This window comes from Sceloporus occidentalis, unplaced genomic scaffold (genome assembly GCF_023333645.1).
Source record: "Sceloporus occidentalis isolate IW3139 unplaced genomic scaffold, rSceOcc1.0.p SCAF_138, whole genome shotgun sequence".
Lineage (NCBI taxonomy): Eukaryota > Metazoa > Chordata > Lepidosauria > Squamata > Phrynosomatidae > Sceloporus > Sceloporus occidentalis.
In genome coordinates, this window is record NW_028317118.1 from 107,777 (window position 1) to 129,649 (window position 21,873).

The 21,873-nt window shown below is 46.3% G+C and overlaps 1 protein-coding gene across 1 annotated transcript in view; it reads right to left on the bottom strand.

Annotated features, from left to right (window-relative positions):
• LOC149281117 (transmembrane protein 132B-like) overlaps positions 1-20,764 on the bottom strand; it is a gene marked incomplete at its 3' end in the record, with an annotated part of 115,593 nt that extends 94,829 nt beyond the window's left edge. The window contains exon 1 of the mRNA XM_089499706.1: positions 20,187-20,764. Within this exon, the coding sequence (XP_089355832.1) occupies positions 20,187-20,259 (73 nt within the window). The remainder of the gene's footprint in view (positions 1-20,186) is intronic.
• Between the last annotated feature and the right edge of the window lie 1,109 nt (positions 20,765-21,873).

Here is a 21,873-nt window from a genome sequence, read left to right on the forward strand (position 1 = left end):
CTAGGAAGTCACACATGTGAGAAGGCATGCTGGCCCAAAGACATGTGGGAGACCTAGATTGTACTAAAATAAAAGACAAATGGGATTGTTGCTCACTCCATCTCTCCTCTAGGCTTTCCACATTTCCTCTTGCAATGGAGACGTAGGGAGTCACACCGAAAAAGCAGTTGAAGACCATCTTCTACCTCACCCCATGCTGTCTCTCAGGATTGTCCCAATCCAATCACTGTTTTGTCACTCCAAATTAAAGTAATCAGCCAATTTGTCCCCTTTTGTCAATTCCATGGGAAACCCATCAAAGCCTTTGTTACACCCCTCAAGGGTATGAATTCAGATATACAAGTCCATCCCACACAGGGTCATGATGCCCACAGTTGGTCCCGAGGTTGGGTCCCTGTTCAACAGACCAGAAATCTTCTCTGTATAGCCCTCAGGCACTGTCTGAGCCATGCTCCATTTTCTATTGACCTATCTCCAGGACTGGTAATTTTCATCCCCTCTAATTCCTAACTTCTCACTATCCAGATTTCCACTCCTTCCTTTCTGTTAGTCTTGTATGGTTCTTAAGGTTGCAATGGTTTTGGGGTTTGCATGCACCTTTCTAAATAAAACCTTTATATTTACGGAAATTTGAGTCTCTCTGCAGTACTGGTGTGCATAGGTGAAAAGATCCCCAAAGTTACCCTCCTCTTGCAGGCTTCCTTTTGAGCTAATAATTCCCCTCCAAATATCAAGGAGATGCTGACACTGTTGGTGGGGACCCCAACGCCATCTTTTAGGGTAGCAAGCCATACTGACTATGTAAGGAAACCTAGGTTGGAGAATATGGGACTCAACAGACAGGCGGTTCCGTGCCACCCGTCTTTGCCCTGCATCATTTCCGCAGCCACCAAACAGCGCAGCAAGGATGCGCTGCTGAAAACAAGTTGCCTAAAGCGGCTTCTTTTTTGTGGCTCCATAAACAGAAAAGGGCATCACCATGACGCCACTTCCCAGGAGCAACGTCTGCACGCTGCACTGCAAGTGCGTCATCATGGCGGCCCCCATGTGGATGGGAGGCCACCATGATGGCACCGCCGAAGCGCGGCAGGGCTTGGGAGCATTCAGTCACGCCGCACTCCTGAGCCCTAGTTTTGGCCCTAGGGCGCCACAAAGTGCCCGTTTGTACCGGGCCTATACATGTCATTTCCGGATGGTGCAAGCAGTGACCAATTTCAGAGAGGAATGTGACAGAGATGAAGGGAGAGTAAAAGCAACCAGCCCATGAACACACCACCTCAATCGCACACACAGCAAGATTCTCCGAGCCAAAAAAAAAGTGTCTCTTCAAAGCTGTATCGTCCCCAATCATAAAGTACGCCCAATCCAATTTGGATTACATCGATTTTTTTAATGTAACTATTTTAGAGCCCAAGAACCCAGAGAGGGAATATTGATCAGCTAAAGAGTCAGATGTCGACAAATGGCGCACTGATGCCAAGCTTGACAAATTGGGGTTGATAATTAAAAACTGAACCACAACAGCTCTGTAGACTTTTGTACCATTTTGAAAGATCTGCAGACAAAAATCTGTACAATTTATTTATATTTGTTTTAGAAGGAGGCATTAATTATGGAAATTCACTCCCAGTGCAGTCACCTCATCCGTCTCTTGAACCCTTTGGCTCCTCAGCTGACAAACTCCAAAAGGATGAAAACTACAGACTTTGGGCCTTCCAGACATTTGCAACTTCAGTGCTCAGACTCTCTGGCCAACATGATTAATGTTCATGAGAACTATGAACCAAAAATACCAGGAGAGCCAATGGCACCCTATTCCTTCTCTAAGCAGAGCTCAGGGAAAGTCACTTTTTAGGACAGTCATGCTAGGAGTTAAACAGCCGGCCCTTCTTATACATGGATTTTTTATACATGGATTCAAGTATCCACGGTTTGAAAATGTTCAAAATTACGTATAAATTTCAAATGTCAAACCTTTATTTCCCATTTTTTATAAGGGACACCATTTTGCTATGTCATTATATTTAATGGGACTTGAACATACATGGATTTTGTCATACATGGGGGATCTTGGAACCAAACCCCAGCGGGTAACAAGGGACCACTGTAGTTAACAAGTAAAATAATTGAAAAAATTAAATTTTTTTTTAATTATTCTTTTAAAAAAATTTTAAAAAACATTGCATCTTACCAAATTTTCACTTTCACCACCTGAAACAATATGCACGTAAATGCAGAATGTACATCTAAATGCATTTAGGCTGCGCGTATGAAGTTGTAATTTAAAAGGTACAATTTTAATGTTGCTAGTTGTTTCGATCACAACCATTGCCATTACGTTCAACGACATATGGGAATTATGATTCAAGAATAACGTTAGTACAAAAAACATTGTATGGTGTGGTATGGAAGGAAGTCAATGGGGGGGGGGGGTGCCACCATGAATAACCACATTAGGTGATGCCACCCCTAGTGATGCCACTGGTCCAGGGGTTAAGTTATGACACCTCAACTGTTTTCCTTTTGGCACTCCCCCAAAAAGTACCTTGAAACTGGGATACATGAGATTCTCAGTGCTTTAAAACTGTAAATCCCAGTAAGCTCACTGAGGCTTGCTTCTGAATAGACATGCATGGATAGGATTGCCCTGTAGATGCACCATTATCATCATTAATATTGTAATTCCCATCATCAGTATTATCATCGTCGGCGTCTCCCCCTTTCCAAAATATTTGGTGGTTGCTAACAATTTCATGAACAGAGATGGTTCAGACCACTGTACAGTGAAAAAGAAAAGAAAATATGGCCATTGAGGAGCACGTTTGGAAAATTTCCCCTTTACTTGGAAAGACAATCTTTGTTTGGATTACGACTCCCATGCGTTGTTCAAAGCAGAATTTGCCAAGGTGTTAAAAACAGTGCTGGCAAAAGTTTGTTTGTTTTCCATTCAATAAAGATCCTGAGAAAGCGAGTTTCCAACCAGAGGAATGTTTTGTGGTCTGTTAGAGTTTGTGTTTTAAATTTGAATGAGGCCCTCTGAATAACTAGTATTTCAGCATTTCAAGTGACTTCACCAGAACCCACTCGCATGACAATAGTAGGGGAGCAACACCTAGGCTTCAGGTTTGGGCCCTGAAATCTCAACATCTGGGGTGTTCCTGGAGGCACTGGGGTTATGACTTTTTCTTTTCTGTGAGAGGTTCTTCATCTTTAATATCTATATGGCTGGCAGGTACGTCTTCGCTTTCTCAGTGCTGGGAATCGCTGTGCTGTTTGAATTTGGCCAGTATAAATGGGGAAGCGTTTCCTTTCCATTTGTCTTTTGAGAACGTAACCAAAATTCATAAATTACCTACTTAGCACAGAAAAAACTTGAGGTTTAGAAAACACGAATACAGGAGAAAGCAAGACGAAGGAATGAATGGAGTACAAACCAGTTTTGCACTTTGAATGCAGTTTGCAGCAACTTAAGGGGAAAACAGGAGGACAAGAGAGAAACTTGAGCCTAGGGCTAGGCATCATGGTGGAGGTTCACTTCCAAACAGCCTCGAGAGAGCAATGGCAGTCCCTTTACTTTCTGGGACTGCTTGGACGCTTCTTTACACCAACTTGGGGGGGGGGGGGGAGAAGAAAAGAAGACCTCTTTGCTTTCACATTTGTCGCTCTGCTTAAGCTTTGTGAGCTTTGCTGGAACATCGCTGGCAGGCTGGAGCTGCACTGCTGCTCCTGCTTACTTTTTTCGGACAGGCAGAAGAAGCAATGTTTGTTGTAGGGGTCAACTTGAAGCAGTGCAGGGAAGGTACATCTCTGGGGAAGGATGGCGAGGAGTAGCCAAGGGTCGGTTCTTCAAGACTGTCCTTCGCCACTCTCAAATTGAGATTCTTTTTTTGCCAGGGAGAAGCTTCTCCCATTGCACCCGGTCACCTTGGGAGCAGCAACCAAGCAGCCGGTCAAGAAGCAACCAAGATGTGTCTCACCCATGCCAGCCCTTGTTGTAAAGCCCGCACAGCCCAAAGTCTTCCATAGCTTCTCCCAGGGTGACCAGGTGCAACGGGAGCCACGGAAGCCTACAATGTAGACTCTCCTTGGGAAAGGGAGGTTGTTACGGGGGGGGGGGGGGGGTGAGTGCCTGGACTTCACATTGACCACTACCCTATTGCATGAAAATCCTTAAGTGTCATCATTCCCCCCCCCCCCAAAAAAAAACCCTTTCCACTTGTTGTAACTAGATTTCTGGTTGTATTATCTGTGCAAACAGTTTTCCATACGGACAAGTCATGGAACCCAAGGCTATGACACTGCTACTAACAAGTAATTTCAAAAACAGCCCAAGGTGGAGGCTGGAATCCTGACGACATGCGACACCGGTGTAACTATGCTGGTGCATGAAATGGCCACAGGAAAGAAAAGGCCACAGACTGTGACAAGAGGAAAGCACTGGAGAAACAGGTCGCTTGGAGCCAACAGATCCTACCACCAAGGCATGACCCTGGAAAAAGATACACCAAGAGGATTCAGCCAGCACGAAAACTGACATTTCCCGTTCATATCATCCCCCCAGGACGTGGAACCGGAGTGTCAGCTTCTAAATATCCCAGGGATCTCTCACATCACAAGGAGCACAAAAATACATTTTTTGTTGCAGCAGCTCTGCGGCAGCAAAATCCACTTCAGAAGTGTATTTCCACCAACAGAAGTGCTTAGAGAACTACACCCACCACCTATCCTCACCATGGTAGCCACAACCCACACCAGAGAACATGGAAATCAGTGACGGGAGAATGCCACAAAAGCTGGAATGCTATAATGAGACTGGTGCAGAGGGAGGGAGACAAGAATGCCAAGCTGAAACGAAGTGGAGCCATCAAGGCTGTCCCAAGACATTCTGCTTCTGCCTTAAGCAAAGGACAAGATGCCCCCCTGCCCAGATTCCATGACACTTAGATGAGCAGCTGAACCTTCCTCCGATAATGCCAATTGGGTAGACTTCCCCAACACACGTGAGGGATAAAGCAGACTGGTACAGGACAGGCTGTGGGACAAGGGCTGTCAGATCTCAGGGCTTGGACCCTGAGATCTCAGGATGAGGTGCACGCTGCCTTTGAAAAATGTATGTGCATGGCTCAGTGACTTTTTATTTGATTGGCACATTCTGGTGACACCACCAGAGTGGCTCCATGTTGCATCCCCAGGACCTGCCTCCTATGACATCCCAAGAGACCATCCACAGAATATCTGGAATACTGTGTCCAGAGGTCAAAAAAGGATGTTGAAAAACTGGAGCATGTCCAGAGGAGGGCGACCAAAATTATGAAGGGTCTGGAAACCATGCCCTGTGAGGAGGGACTTAAGGAGCTGGGGATGTTTATCCTGGAGAAGAGAAGGTTAAAAGGTGATAGGATAGCCCTGTTTAAGTAATTGAAGGGGTGTCATATTGAGGCTAGAGCAAGCTTGTTTTCTGCTGCTCCAGAGAACAGGACCCAGAACAATGGATGCAAGCTCCAGGAAAAGAGATTCCACCTCAACCTGAGGAACTTCCTGACAGTAAGAGTGGTTTGACAGTGGAAGATGCTCCCTCTGAGAGTAGTGGTGTCTCCTTCTTTGGAAGTCTTTAAACAGAGGCTGAGTGGCAAAGTGTCAAGTATGCTTTGATTGTGAGTTCCTGCATGGCAGAATGGGGTTGGACTGGATGGCCCTTCTGGTCTCTTCCAACTCTATGACAAAGCTTGGAAAAGGTCACTTGTTTGGAGTAAAGTCCCACAATCCCTCAGCCAGCATGACCAGTAGCTGAGAGATACGGGGGATCTATAGACTAAAAAAGGGATGTTGTGCAAGCTGTGATGGAGGGTAATCGATGCATTTGCCCCTTCCTCCATAAATGTATCCAATATCCTTTAGCTGTTTAAGAAGGTGATGATCCTGACAATTTTCCAGAAAAATTCAGCCTCTGCATGCAGCTACTCAAGTTTTCTTCTTACACAGCCCCCCTTCACCTGTCAGTTCTAATCCATTTTGATGTTATTTGGTTAAGCTTCAGCAAGGCGTGGCCCACAAATTTGGGGAAAGGGGATGTCCGGGTGCGGGGTTTGCTGCTTTCCCCAGCAAGAGTCTGATAAAACACCATCCTGAGCGCTCTGTCGGGAGAAAGGAAAATGCAATTTGCAACTCAAGAATCTGCGAATGTACTGGGAGGTTTTATGATTGGGGAAAAAAATCCCCCATGTGACACTCTCATTCTCACTCATCCACTCTTTCCATACAGAAGGGATACAGTTAGTGTTGCCAAAGAGGCAAAAAGGAATATTCTCTGAGCAGCGCCTTTTGTCTCTGTATACAGCGATGGATGAGAGCCAGCATGGTGTAGCGGTTTGAACGCTAAACTATGACTCTGAAGGACAGGGTTCAAATCCCTGCTCGGCCATGAAACCCACTGGTGACCATGTCACATTCTCTCAGCCTCAGAGGACGGCCAGGACAAACCCCTTCTGAACAAACCTAGCCAAGAAAACCCTGTGACAAGTTCACCTTACAGCCACCTTAAGTCCAAGACGACTTGAAAGCACACAACAACAACATGGAGATAGAATCATAGAGTTGGAAGAGACCGCAAAGGCCATCAAGGGCCATCCAGTCCACCCCCTGCCATGCAGGAAATCTAAATCAAAGCATCCCCAACAGATATATACATTCCCAAAAAACCTTTCATTTAAAGCAAAAGTTGGCAAGAAGGTTATACACAGGCTGGCTGGGAAGGAACCTCCAATTGATAATGCCAACAAAGGCAGCTAACCCCAAGCAGATAGAAAGTGTCCTTGCCTGTGAGAGTCCATTGAGAGAAAGCTGTTGGTCAAGCAGTCCAAGTCAAGGAAGGCAACAGGAATCAAGGTCAACACAGTCCAAAGGTCAAAGAAGACTGAAGTAAGAATGCAGGACTCTGAACACAGGTAACAGGAACACTGACCAAAGAACAAACCAGTTGCTTCCAGCAACTCCTTAAGCAAACTCAGCTCTTAAATAGCCTGACCCCAGCTGGTTTTAATCAGAGCTTGCTGCTTAGCCTGAAGCCTAGCTGAGCATCTTAGCTCTGTCTTTTTTTGGATCCTTTTCTTCCTCCTCCTTGACTGAAGACTTAAGACCCCAGCTATGTCTTCTGTCTCATCAGCTGCAGGTGAGTCTTGCCCTTGTCTTGCTGGCTGAGGCTGCAACTCCACAGGATGAGCTGGCTGAGGCTTTTCTGCAAAGAGGGCTGGCTGCTCTACAACATGGAGAGGTGCAGGCTGTTCCCTGTCTGGAAGACTTGCCTGGGTCCCTTCCTCAGCCTCCTCATCGGACCCTTCCTCCAGGCCCCAGTCCTGCAGCTCTTGGCCCATGACAACTACAATCTCAAGGATTCTCCGGGTAAAGTTGGGACCGTTGAACCAGGACGAAACAGTTATTAAAATGTGAAGTCGAAGGCGTTCGTGGCCGGCATCCATAGTTTTTTGTGGGGTTTTTTGGCTCTGTGGCCATGTTCTAGAAGAGTTTCTTCCTGACGTTTCACCTGCATCTGTGGCTGGCATCTTCAGAGAATGATGACATGGAAGAGAGTGGGGTATATATACACTGTGTGACCCCCATTCTCTTCCATGCCAGCATTCTCTGAAGATGCCTGCCACAGATGCTGGCAAAACATCAGGAATAAACTCTAGAACATGGCCACAGAGCCTGAAAAAACCATTAAAAACTATAGTTATTCAAATATTAGTAGACATTTGCCTTTTTGAAGGTTTTGGTTAGAATCAGAATCACAGAGTTGGAAGGGACCTCAAAGGCCATCCAGTCCAACCCCCCCTTTTGCCATGCAGGAACTCACGATCAAAGTCCTCCATGCGACACATGGCCATCCAGCCTCTGTTTAAAAATCTCCAAAGGAGGAGACTCCACCATTCTCCCAGGCAGCCTACTCCACTGTAAAACAGCTCTCACAGTTAGGAAGTTTCTCCTAATGTTGAGGTGGGATCTCTTTTCCCGTGGTGCAAAGAAGCAATATGAAACCAGACAGAACACACAGAGAGAAATCTAATTAAAAGCATAACCCAGTGCAGACATAATGGGAAGCACAGGGTCCTGTTACATAAAACTACCTGTAGTGAACATCAGCCTCATTCCCACCATCTTCTTCTTACTCTTTTTCACACAGAGGAAGAGATCAGAAGCATCTACTTACGTTTTCAAATCCGCCACCTTTACCTGCGATATGCAAAGTTGGAGAAACAACTATTGTTTAAGCACAAGCTAAGATCTGAAACCATGGTTTGATCCCAGATCGCTCTCAGCAGTCATAGTTTAAACAAACCATCATTCTCTGTATTTTGGTACAACAGAGAGTTGTGATTTCTTTACAAGTGGAAGTAGAAATTTCAAATCACTTTGTATGTGTAAGAAAGGTGACAAAAGGGAGGGAGACAAAGTATAGCTTGGCTCAGTCATGTAATGGGTTGTCCCATTGCATTTGAACCCGGTCGCTCTGTTTGACCTAGCTGGCCTTCCCAGGTAAGTTCTGTAAAATCAATTGGAGTGGGGGCAGAGTAAAGAACAAGCTAAACTCATTTCAAACACATAGTAGTCAGGGTGTAAACTATTAATTCCATCTGTACACAAGTTGCAAAGCAGAATTTGCAAAACAGCTGAAATTGACAGACCTTTCCGAGTTTGTTCAGTTCTGGGAAGGCTGACAATGTACCAAGTTATTTTGGTGACAGTATTATAGACTTGTTGAGCACCACACAGATGTCAACACTCATCATAGCTTTTCTTCTGCCATGCCAATCCTCACTTGTTGTCAAGGGGCTTGATATCCAGACAAAGTTAGCTAAAGTGAAGTCCTGTTTCATTGCATTCGTTGCATGCATTAGTTCAGATCTGGAAAATGGTTATAGTATCAAATGATACACATTGGAGTGAGAGGTCACAGAAAGGATATCAATGTAATGTTGGACTAGTGATGTTACATGATGTCCTACTCATCCCATACATCTCTGGAGAATAAGCTGTAATGATCCTGGAACTTCTTATTAACTCCGTGAATGGTTTGTTGATAGCGTTTCATTTGCACCATGGCGAAGGTGCAGAATCCAATAACAATTGATTGACGCTATTGTGGAACAATCTGGGACCTTTAGTGCCAGACATCCATACGCACCCAGCTCTATTAGCGGTGCCCGTGTGCCATCTTGCCACAGCCCTGCCCACACGGGGTGCACAACGATGTCACATGGGCGTCCGCGTGCCCAAACAGTGCTCACTGGAAGCAGCAGCATCAGGGCGCATGAGCGCCATTATGGCACTCCAAAAAAGAAGCCGCTCTAGGCAGCTTCTTTTTAGGGAGTGCATCAGTGCCACGCAGTGCGGTTGGCAGAGCACCAACGGTACCATGTTCAGGGCGGTACCATGATTTCCAGAAATACACAGTCACGCCCAAACGGCGCATGTGGGAAATGTTCAAACACAATATAATAACAATACATGAATAGGATCGGTTTTGTATGCAGAATGCAATGCGTTTCTCTTTTGTTTCTGTATCGTTGTTACAGAACCATTGCGCAAGTATGCGAAAACTTTGATCACTATAACGCTATGCTTCTGTTGTCTTCAAATAGCACAATTGTTGTGGAATTGGCCCTAGTGTGATAATCTCCTAAAGCTTTTATCCCCCAGTTTTGGTACAGAAAGTGCTGGATGTCATCGGGGCTGTTTGCACCAGAACCGGGGTTCGGGATGTGCATCATCCAAGGGCTTACATATCTATAAGTGAATATTTCACCATGATTAACTCGGGTTGTATATTGTGGTTTCAGTCTCTTTTATTTGAATATGTATCTGCTGGAATCTCTTCCTGAAGAACCCCACAAGTCCCTCCGCAGTCATTGCCTGCTTCGTTTCAGAAGCCTCCAGCAATCTTGAGGACTAGAAGTGTCCTTTAATTTAACAACTTTTAATCAGTTCCAAAGGCCAGAGTACTTCAAGGCAATCAGATCTTAACCTTATCCCGGCTCATTCATCACAAACTCAAGACGAAAAATCCACTTAAGTATTTTTTAAAGAATTGTAACTGTATTTCGCAAAATGAAAGGGGAAAATTGTATGTGGAGGAGATAAAAATACATTTAGCTTTCACCGGGAGGATAAGAAGAAAGCTTGTCCGTGAATATATGCACATGCGCACATGGACGCCCCTAATAGGCATGGCACTTTTGAAAGCGGGAAGGAAAATTTGGCACTGAAACTGAGGATCCTGAGCCATGCACAAATCTTACTAGTAAAGCCCCCACATGTTTCCTTTAAAAGAAGGCACTGTATTTTCAATCTCCGGGTGAAATAAAACAAAAAATAAAGCATTCTTCGACCGAAAAGGAGATCGTCCAAAATAACCAATCTATTCCAAAGGCCAAAGAGTGGCCTCCCATCTTTTCTTGTCTTTCAATGGCGTCTTTCTGTTGGCGTTTAGTAAGCTGAGAAACCCATTTGAACAACTTGATTAAACCCAAGAAAGCAGCCACGATGGCTCTCTTGTCACCCAACTTGGCTCCCCAGATTTTCATTACTTTTAAAGAGAAAGACGAGGAAAGTGTCAACATAGATCAACTAACGTCTCGCCTCAGTGATTCTTTGCTTTGAGAAGAAAGAATGAATGAACGAACAGCCAGCTCATTTGGCATAGGAAGCCAGGATGATTCTGGGGAGATAGGAGAATAGAGGACTGAAAATGCAATGGATGAGGACACAGGGAGGGAATCACCCGATGTGTAACGCACACAAAAAGCGTCTTTATCAACTCTACACTTTGTTATTGCAATGCACTGTGAAGTTGGTTTCAACTTATGGCCATCATATGAATAAGACACCCTGCTCAAAAGTCTTTCATTCTCAGAACTGTGGCTTCCCTGATGGATTCAGTTCACCTGTAATGGGGTTTGCACTTTACCTGGTTCCTATAGTGAGGAATAAATTAAAGAAAGTAATTAAATAACTTTAAGAAAAAGAGAGAAAGAGATGGGAGGCATCCTGATTAAATGCCGCCTTTATTTGCAAGCAATGATCGGAGAGCAGTGTCTCGTGCCAAGAAACACTGGACATGTAAGGAGTAATTCAGACATTGGGGTTTTTTGACTCGACTAGCCCTGTTTAAATATTTGAAGGGATGTCATATTGAGGAGGGTTTTCTGCTGCTCCAGAGAACAGGAGCCGGAGCAATGGATGCAAGCTCCAGGAAAAGAGATTCCACCTCAACATTAGGAGGACCTTCCTGACAGTAAGGGCTGTTTGACAGTGGAACAAACTCCCTCGGAGTGTAGTGGAGTTTCCCTCCTTGGACGTCTTTAAACAGAGGCTAGATGGCCATCTGTCAATGGGGATGCTTTGATTGAGAGTTCCTGCATGGCAGAAGGGTGTTGGACTGGATGGCCCTTGAAGTCTCTTCCAGCTCTATGATTCTATGATTGTATGACTGTGCGGATAATCTCACTCATGCTTTCTGGGTTTGTTATTCACACTATGGAACCATGCATCTCTGCAAGTTCTGTTGCTCACACGTGCCAACACTCAAATAAAGATGGAGTTGACGACGCGAAGGCATTCAAAACACGTTCAAGGCATGCAGAGTTTTTATCCAGGTTTATCCCGGGTCTATTCTTGCCGGTTATTCACATTCCCGATGGTGCAAAACTTAACAAAAAACCTTAGGAAAAAAACTGATATCAATTATCCTGGGTTAAATGGGTTTTTGGCAGAAAAACTCAACTTAATCGGATGCATTTGAAACACATGAGAACAACAAAGATTTAATTTAGATTCATCCTGGATTATTTTTACTATCTGAATTGGCCCTTATAGTCAGTAATTCAGGAGCATCTCTGGGAAAGAGCTGTAGCTGAATGTTGCAGCACATTTTTACATGCAAAAGGCCCCTGTTTCAGTACATTTCAAGAAAGGGCTGGGAAAGATTCCTGTCTGAAATGCTATAGCCATTGCCGATCAGTATAGACATTACTTAGTAAGACGTCCCACTTATCTGACTCAGTATAAGACATATTCTTATAAATTTATGCTCCTCTGCTTTGGGAGTAATTGAATAATCCCATGATAGCCACTGCAAAGCTGTTCCAACAACTCCGCTCCCAGCTAAGATGCAAGGTTTGAGAAGTGAAACCTGCCAAAATTCACTAGAAAAACCCCGTGGACAGTTGAACCAATGGGCGGTGGTGCAGAGTATGCTCAGGTCAGACTAGATCCTGGGAGATCTAGGTTCAAATCCCCATTTCGGCATGAAGCTCCCTGGGTGACCTCCAGCCAGTCATTTCTTCTAGCCTTACCTCACAAGGTTGTTGTGAGAAGAAAGGAGGAAAGCAGTCAGCCATATAATGTATTTGGGGTTTTTTTATTCCTCGAAGGCCAAACAAGTAAGGCATGAAATAAAGACCAGAAAAGAATAAACATTTTGGGACTTTGCAGAAATCTTTAACCCATGTCGCATACGCTATGAAACCAACTGAAACCCGTGGGGATTGTTTAAGAGCATCCTCTGCAATGAGACACGCATCCTGGGGCTCTGGTGCACGCTAGACAGTTATACCACTATGATTCCACTTCAGGTGCCATGGTTGCATGCTTATGAAATCATTGAGTTTGTCGCTTGGTGAGGCGCTGTGTGCCCCTCCCTCAACTACAAATCCCATGGTTGTCTGCCTTCGAGTCGTTTCAGACTTATGGTGATCCTAAGGCAAAACTTTTTTTTTTTTTGGCAAGATTTGTCCAGAAGAGGTTTGCCATTTCCGTCCCCCGAGGCTGAGAGAGTGTGACCTGCCCAATGTCACCCAGTGGGGTTCATGGCTGAGCTGGGACTCAAACCCTGGTCTCTAGAGTTGTAGTCCAATGCTCAAACCAGTGTGCCATGCTGTCTTCTGAGGGTCACCAAAACTTGGAATTGACAAAGGCACACAGCAACAACAACTCCCCATTCTAAAGCATTGCAATTCCTTGCTTAAAAGTGGCGGTAGGAATTGTTGACGAATATGTTTTTTGCATTTTTCATCTCAACCTTTTGCCTTCTAACCCACCGCCCCCTTAGGATTTCTCTGAAATTCAAGTTGGCCCTCGGGCTGACAGCGGTTCCCCACCCTCCTGCTAGCAAAATTCACCAATATCATCAAAGTCCGCCTATCTGAAAAAGACATTTGCTGCTTGAAACAATAAACAAGATGATACCTCTATCTCTAGTCCACCTATAGAAGCATATTAATCTTATCTGAACATACATGATGGGATAGGATCCTACACCGTGTTAGAAGGACCGGCTGTAAAACATACTCAACTCTTTCCTCCAACATATGATGGTAACCTGGCAGTAAATAGCTCACTGCCACCCTGATTCTTTTTTCCATCCACTCTGGGAATCTCTAATCTAGAATATTCTAGGGTTGGGGCATGTCTGCTCTGGATCAATTTGGCCCTGCATTTGATTTGGTTTGGTTTCCAAATAGGCAGAGACAGAGACCATTTTGACAGGGGCCAGATGATCATACAGGCTACGCTAGGCTACAGCCTAGAGCCCATGCTTTTCACATCCCGGCTCTAGAGCCATCTACTATACCAATCTGCAAGTTACTGTATATAGTCATGTATAAGTCTAGAAAGTTAGGTTAAAAAATTGACCCAAAAAACTGAGTAGACTTATCCATGGGTCATATCAAAGTCCATAATTTTGACCCCCAAACCTGCCCTCGACTTATATATGAGGTCAACTTATAGTCGAGTATATACGGCAAAATGCCTTCTCCAAAGACTTGCCTGCCTACTTTCTGCGATTTTTCCTACAGTGGCACCACTTTGGGCAGTGATATGGGTCCTGCAGGAAACAATATTAAAAGATGAGCTGTGTGTTTGCTTTGGCTCGCCATACAAAAATATGTACTAAGCAGTCTGCCAAGACTCCTGGCAATATTCAAGCAGCTGACATCCACATCCGAAGTTAGAGAACCGCTGCTTTACACCAGTGAAGGCTGTCGGTTCATCAAGCCCGGTATGCTTTGCTCTGGCAATGAGTCTCCAGCTCCAGAGTTCATTGCTCTATTACCTGATTTGTTATGTGGCTTCAAGTCAACTCCAGCTTTTGGCGACCCTAGCCAAGAGTTTTCTTGGCCAGATTTCTCCAGAGGAGGTTCGCTATTGCCTTCCTCTGAAGCTAAGGGCTCGAACAGCCAGGCCAAAATAAAGCTACTTCGGGTCACTTTGGAGGTATGCTGTTTAAATGACACATGCATCTTAAGAGGCCAGAAGTTGTGCCAAAGCCGCGCTCCAGTCTTTAGGTCTGGAGCATAGCTTTGGCATGGCTTCCAGCCTCTTAGAACACATACTTCCAAAGTGGCCCGAAGCAGCTTTATTTTGGCCTGTCTGTTTGGTCTCTAAGAGAATATGACTTGCCGAGGGTTACTCACTAGATTTCCAAGCTGAGTGGGATTTATCATAGAATAAATCTGAGTTGGAAGAGACTCTAAGGGCCATGCAGTCCAACCCCGACATGCAGGAATACACAATAAGAGCAGTCCCACAGGGACATAGCCAGGATTTTAGGAAGGGGGGGTCCAGACTAAGTGCCACCGTTATAATGGGGCTTGAGCGCGGTGGCGCAGCAGCACACACCATTCATTTTTCTAATGGAAGGGGGGGTCCGGACCCCAAGAACCCCCCCCCCTTGGCTACGTCCCTGAGTCCCAGCAGATCCAGCCTCTGTTTAAAAACCTCCAAAGAAGGAAACTCCACCACTCTCTGGGGCTGCATTTTCTGCTGTCAAACAACAATTATTGTCAGAAAGTTCCTCCTAATGTTTAGGTGGAATCTCTTTTCCTGTCGCTTAAATCCATTGCTCCGAGTCCTGTTCTCTGGAGCATCAGAAAATAAGCTTGCTCCAGCCTCAATATGACATGCCTTCGAATATTTTAAAAGGGCTATCATATCACCTCTTAACTTTCTCTTCTCCAGGCTGAATATACCCAGCTCCCTGAAACGCTCCTCACTAAGCACGGTTTCCAGACCCGACTTTTGGGGACTTTTTTCTTGTGCCTTCGAGTCACCTCTGAGTTATCGCAACCCTATCCTAGGGTTCTCTTGGGCAAGATTTCTTCACAGGTTTGCTATTGCCTTCCTCTTAGGTGGAGAGGACTTGCTCAAAGTCACCCTGCAGGTTTCCAAGGCTGAGCGGAGATTTGAACCCTGGTCTCCCAGAGTCCTAACCCAACACTGAAACCACTGCATCACACTGGTTGGCTGTCCCTTGATCCCCTTTACTTAAAAATAAGATAAAGATGCTAAGTTTTTTTGTGGGTTTTTCAAGCTAAGTGGCCATGTTCCAGAAGAGTTTATTCCTGACGTTTCACCAGGAATCTAGTGAGTGCCCTTGGAGTCTCTTCCAATTCTGTTATTGTATGATAAATCCCACTCAGTTTGGAAACCTAGTGAGTGACCCTGGGCAATTCATATTCTCTTAGCTTCAGAGAAAGGCAATAGAGAACCTCCTCTGAAGAAATCTGACTAAGAAAACCCATGGATAGGGTCGCCAAAAGCTGGAGTTGACTTGAAGCCACATAAGAAATCAGGTAATAGAGTGGTGCTGGCGAAACGTCAGGAATAAACTCTTCTAGAACATGGCCATATAGCCCGAAAAACCCACAAAAAAACTATGGATGCCAGCCATGAAAGCCTTCGACTTCACATACTTGGATTTGTTCCTGGAACTTTCTATACCCAAGGCGTACGCTCTGCCACCAAGTTACTGCCGAGTAAGTAGAGCTTACAACTAACATGTAGCCCAAGCGAAAGCAACCTCGCGACATAAATGTAGGCAAGGAAAACTGAGTTTGAAAATATTTGTTAAAAGCAGGGTGGCAAAGTATAGTCTGGGGAGGGGGCACATGTGGCACCGAAGTCTTTTTGTGTGCCTCCTGACTTCATCCCAGGCTCCCCTGAAGTACCTTTTTACCAGCCAAAAAGAAGAAGTTGAATTGCCACTCCAGAAGCCTCCAGGAGCAGTAATTCGCTTTTGAAATAGGTTGCAAGGCTTCTCTCCCACGCACATGCAATTGTGTAAACGTGCACACACTCATACACAGTTTGATATTTTAAAAAATACCAGTTTTTCAACACCAGAAACAGATTTTCCAACATTTTTCACAGTCCTCAGAAGGGCACAGAGGCAGAAAAAGTGCAAAAGGTTTTAAAACCTCTGTTTTAAATAAAGACGTAATAACGATGCTGGCTTCCTGCCTGATGAAGAACCCTGTGAAACCCAAAAGCTTGCCAAGACCCATCCTAGTCCAAGTTATTAAATGGAAATAAACTATTCTTTTAATAGGGGACAAAAAGAACTCTACTACTTTGGGACCAACGGCCACAATCTCCTAAAGCCAGTTGCAAACTGATCTGTTAGTAGTGGCATTGCAAGCAAGAAGGACTCAAACTCAAAGAAAGAGAGAAAGACAAGCCCCGGTTATCACTTTGAGCTTGGAAGAGCATCTGAAGCCACAGCTGTCATTGTGGCATCTGTGCCCTTCAGCAGCGCATTCCCCCCAGTTCCTAGTCCTGTCAGCAATCCACAAGAATAAGGATACCCTTCAGAGAAGAGAGGAACAGAAGTAGCTGGTAAATCTACAGAAGGAAACAGAGGAGCCGAATGGAGTGTACTGGTTAAGCCATGGACTAGGATTGCAAAAGCCGAAGTCCACATCCCCACTTGGACATGAAGCCGATAGGGTAACCTTTAGCCTGTCACTAGTTCTCAGTCTGAGAACTGAGAAAGATCATGGTGTGGATCAAACTGGGAAAGTGGACCAATTTGCTCTATGATTCCATCCACATGGCAGAAATCATCTGGTTCGACACCACATTCACAGCCGTGGCCCCATGCTACGGAATCTTGGGGGTTGTAGTTTGTTGGGGCACCAGAGCAAAGCTTCCTGAGCTGCCTAGGTTCCTAATGTCAGTCCCCTTCTGCAACATGGGGACTGGAGGATGGACCTACCCTACAGGGTTGTTGTCATGTAAAGCTTCAGGAGCTTATGTCTACATGAGGCTATGGAAAGACAGAAGCGTCTCATGGTACAGCTGGCCCTAGTGGATGCATTGCCAACGGGGGATGCATCCACACTACTGGTTTGACACCGCTTTGACTGGCATGGCTCTTAAAGCGGTGTCAAACCGGGTTATTTCTGCATTGTGGATACAGCCTAGGAAGTTAAATGCCACTGCTTGCAATAAGTCTGCCATCCAAATCTATGCCAGGACTGACTCTAGAATTCCATAGCATTGAGCCATGGCAGTTAAAGCGATATCAAACCCGGTTATTTCTGCAGTGTGGATGCAGCCTAGGAAGTTAAATGCCACTGCATGCAATGGGTCTGACAGTAACTTCTATGCCAGGGCTGACTCCAGAATACCATAGCATTCAGCCATGGCAGTTAAAGCGGTGTCAAACCCAGTTATTTCTGCAGTGTGGATGCAGCTTGGGAAGTTACATGCTACTGCATGCAATAGATCTGACATCCAAGTCTATGCCAGGGCTGACTCCAGAATTCCATTGAGCCATGGCAGTTAAAGCAGTGTCAAGCCAGGTTATTTCTGCAATGTGGATGCAGACATGTACTGTAGTTCAGAGAGCTGAGCCTCCTAGTATTCTGTCTAGGCTGCACTTACTAGTCTGAACTTTCTCTTGAACCCATTCCCCCAGCCCCAGGCTTGCCCTGATCCCCAACTGGGCAAAAACACAAGGGCATTGATAGTTTGATATGTATTTACTAGGAAATAAGCTCAGCCCAGGGCAATAGGACTTCTTTTCAAATAAGCGCAAAGAGGACTGAACACCTGTAACCCAGGAAGAACAGTCAAGTGCCCTGGGTTGCCTACGAAATTACCTTGTGCTCTCTCCTTTAGCAGTAAAGTTTGAATTGGGAGCTCCTGTCTTTTGCTATCTTGCTGGAATCAGTCAAGGGCTACAGAGCATATGCCCACAGGGAGGAGATGTAGTCAATTGACATTGTAAGGGAAGGTGGGCACCTCTTCTCTGTCTGCTCTCCCATGGATGTGTTAGACTACATCTCTCATCATCCCCAGACTGCATGGCATGCTGCTTTGGATGAGAAAGTTGGAGACCATAGTCATATTAATGCATGCACTACAAATATCTTATTGTACCTAGGGTGCCAAGTGTCCCTTATTATAAGGGATGCTCCTTATTTGAGGGTTGGAAAGCTCATCCTTCATTAGACTAGCAGGTGTCCCAAATGCGACTAGAGGATGCCAGGCAGGAGGAAGCTTTTCCAAAGCCAACAGTTCCCAGCATTGCATAGCACTGAACCATGGCAGTTAAAGCAGTGTCCAACTGGGTTATTTCTGCAGTGTGGAGGCAGCCTGTGGTTCAGGGAGCGGAGATTCCTAGCCCACTGTCTAGGCTGCACTTGCTACTCTGAACTTTGACACCAACAAAATGTACTCCTCCTGAGCTCCATGGCGCTTCCTTTTGAGTAAGCGGGATCTGAGCATGCCAAGAAATGAATGAGAACTTGAAGGACGGTGAACCCAAAAGGGTCCTTCCATCCCATGCCCACCTTTCCACTGTGCCATTTAGACGTCCACACCAAAGCAATGTAATTGAAAGGGAGCTCTTTTGAACAAGGTCACCACCTTCTCACTAACAGGAGGTCCTGCACACTTTACAGCACCATGACAGACACACACACACACACACATGGACACAACAGGTATCCCACAGTGACAAGAGCACATTGGTCTAAACCACGCCAAGGACCATATTCTGTCCAAGAGTACTAGCCCAACCTCTGGAAAGCTTCACCTGTGGAATCCCTGCCTGTCCTGTGTTGGTCAAAGGCACAAGGGCAGACCTTGTGGGCAAAGTGGCAACCCCGGAGGGACGGCGGAATGAGGAGACCCATCAGCACGCATTTGGGTGGGACAGACGAGGTAGACCTAGCAACTGTAGAGCTGGCAAAGTTGAGGGCCAGAAAGTTCTGCTTGCATGCTTCCCTCCTAGTGCCAACCAGAGAGGGGATTATTTCAAGGCAGCCCTCCCTCTGCAAGACGGGCAAGGGGGTGCCATGAAATGGACCTACCTTGCAATTGTGTTCAAAGCAAGGGGTAGAAAAAGGGTATGCATTCTCCACCATTTGAAGGAGTCATTTCTCCAGCGCCTACTTTGCCAGTTGCCATTCTGGAAAGTCCCAGGATGGCAAAGGCTGCTGAACCACAGGAGACCAAGGAAGAGTCTGTAGGCTGCATCCGCACTGGAGAAATAACCCAGTTTGACACCACTTTTAACTGTCATGGCTCCATGCTATGGAATTCTGGAATTCTTGTTCAGCTTAGGAGAAGCGTCCTCCTGCCGGGCATCCTCCAATTCAAACCAGCATGGCACACACGTCTAGGGATGATGAGAGCTGTAGTCTAACACATACATGGGGTGGCAAACAGCGGAGAGGTGTTCCCTTTCCCTTACAATGCTTTGCTCAGGTGCCACAGCCAACTACAGTTCCCAGAATCCCATAGCTGTGGCGGTTAAAGTGGCATCGAACTAGGTTATTTCTCCAGTGCAGATACAGCCTTGGAGCGCCTCTCATCATGGCACAAACTTGCACAGAAATGTGCCTGGGAGTCGCACGTTCCGCCTGGTGGGAGCATCTCTCACACGTGCAAAGGGCAATCCCCTCCCTGCAGCCCACTACAGATCCAGAACTTGGCACATCCACACTGGAGAGATGACCCAATTGTATCCAGGTCCATGGAGGATGGCAGGAGGAGAGGGAGAAGGTAGAAAGTAGGGATGCATCTCCAGATTACTTTTCCTTGCAAAGTGGACAGTGTGCTGCCAACTTTGCCCTCCAGAGCATTCCAAGGTGCAAAGGAAAACTATAGCTGGATATAGGTATATAGATGTCTATGAAAGTCCCACTATTATATTGAGGGGGGAGGTATCAAGGTATCAAGGTAGGGTTGTTTTTCAACACCTGAAAAGACAGGTAGATGCCCGCCCGCCCACCTCACACCCCTCTCTTCCTTGTAACTTGGCTTGCAGACTTTTTTTTTTTTTTTTGCAAAACTTGCAAAGGGGAAAGAAAGAAAAAAGTCCCAACTTTTGGGAGCCTTACCTGTGCAGAGAAGGAAAGCCAAGAGCAGGTGAAGACTTTTGGAGAGGTCCCCTCTGGGCCCAGCAAAAGCCATGGTGGCGTTGGATCCTTGGCGGAGGTGACGGTTGCTTGGTTTTTCGAAGCAGGTGAGTAACCCAGACCCCCCCCCCAAAAAAAAAAACTCTTGCCCTTTCTTCTTGAAGATGTCACAGATTTCCCCGATCAGAGCCAAAAAGGTAAAAAGGTAACCCAAAAGAGAGAGAGAGAGAGAAAGGGTGATGGGGGTGTGCCACCCTGTTGAGCTGGACCTGTCTGGAGAGACTTCTGGTCCTAGATTGTCCAAAGGAGCCAATGGTCCAGGCTTCCCAAGTTCTCCTTTCTGCCACAGTCCATCCTCCTCCTCCTCCACCTGGACTTTGCAAGAGACTGGCTTTTGGAAAGGTAAAAATAAAATCAATCCATTAAAAATAAAAATGCAAAAAATGACTGGCCTTTACGCAACTGGGTTGAATGGACACCCAAGAAGGCAAGGAAGGTCCCTGTTGTTGATGATGATGATGATGTTCCTTGCCTTGCGAGAGAGAGAAAGAGAGAAAGCCGGAAAGAGAGAAAGCAGGGGCGACAGAAAGCAGGAGAGAGAGAGAGAGCCAGAAAGAGAGAAAGCAAGAAAGACAGAAAGGGAAAGCAAGAAACAGAAAAGGCAGGAAAGAGAGGAAGAGAGAGAGGGAGGAAGGAAGGAAGGAAGGAAGGAAGGAAGGAAGGAAGGGCAAGAAAGAGGGAAAGTAGGAAAGGGAAAGCAAGAAAGAGAAAGCCAGAAAGAGAGAAAGCCAGAAAGAGAGAAAGCCAGGGAGGGCACCGAGGATGCCAAGCAAGGAAATCTCTCTCTCTCTCTTTCTTTCTTTCTCTCTTTTTCTCTCTCTCTGGGAGGAAGGGAAGAGGTGGCCAAGGCAATGCCCAGCTGAGGGATGCCCCCCAAAATCCCAGCGGAGAGCTCTTCAGGCACACAGAGAGAGATGGAGACAGAGAGAGACTCACAATCTCTCTCCGATGCCCGTTGCTGCCTGGCACCCGCTGCCTCTCTCTGTTTGTCCCTGCTCCTTCGGTGCCAGGCTCGGCGAGGGGCAGCCGGTGCCAGGCTAGGAGCCAAGCTCGGGAGCCCGGGGCTGCCCTGGAGCCCTGGGTGCCCGGGGAAGAAGGGGAGGCTGGCAGAGGCTGTGGGTTGGCACCTTCCTTGCCAGCCCCATGGCCAGGCAGGCGATCCGAGGATGGCAAGAGAGAAAGGAAGAGAGGAAGAGATGGCAGCAGAAAGGAAGGAAGGAAAGGCTGGGAGCTCTCCTCCTGGCAGCTGCCTGGCACCAACTCCCTGCCCAAGCCAGAGAGGAGTAGGATGGCATGGAGGGAAGGGGGGCAAGGGCTGCGATTGACAAACTGGAGGAGCCAATCTCTTCTCTTTTGGGGGGGAGGAAAGGAGGGCAAGGAGGATGGCTGGCAGCAGCAGCAGCAACAGCAACACAGAGAGAGAGAGAGATACAGCCCCATCTCCAGGACTGTTCCTCCTTTCTCCTCCTTGGCAGCATCCGCACTGGAGATCTGACCCGCGTTGAGACCGCTTCAACTGCCTTGGCTCCAAGCCCTGGCATTCTGGGCACGGTCCCTTTCCTGGGGTTCTCTTTCTTGGCTGGTTTCTTCAGAGGAGCTTTGCCACTGC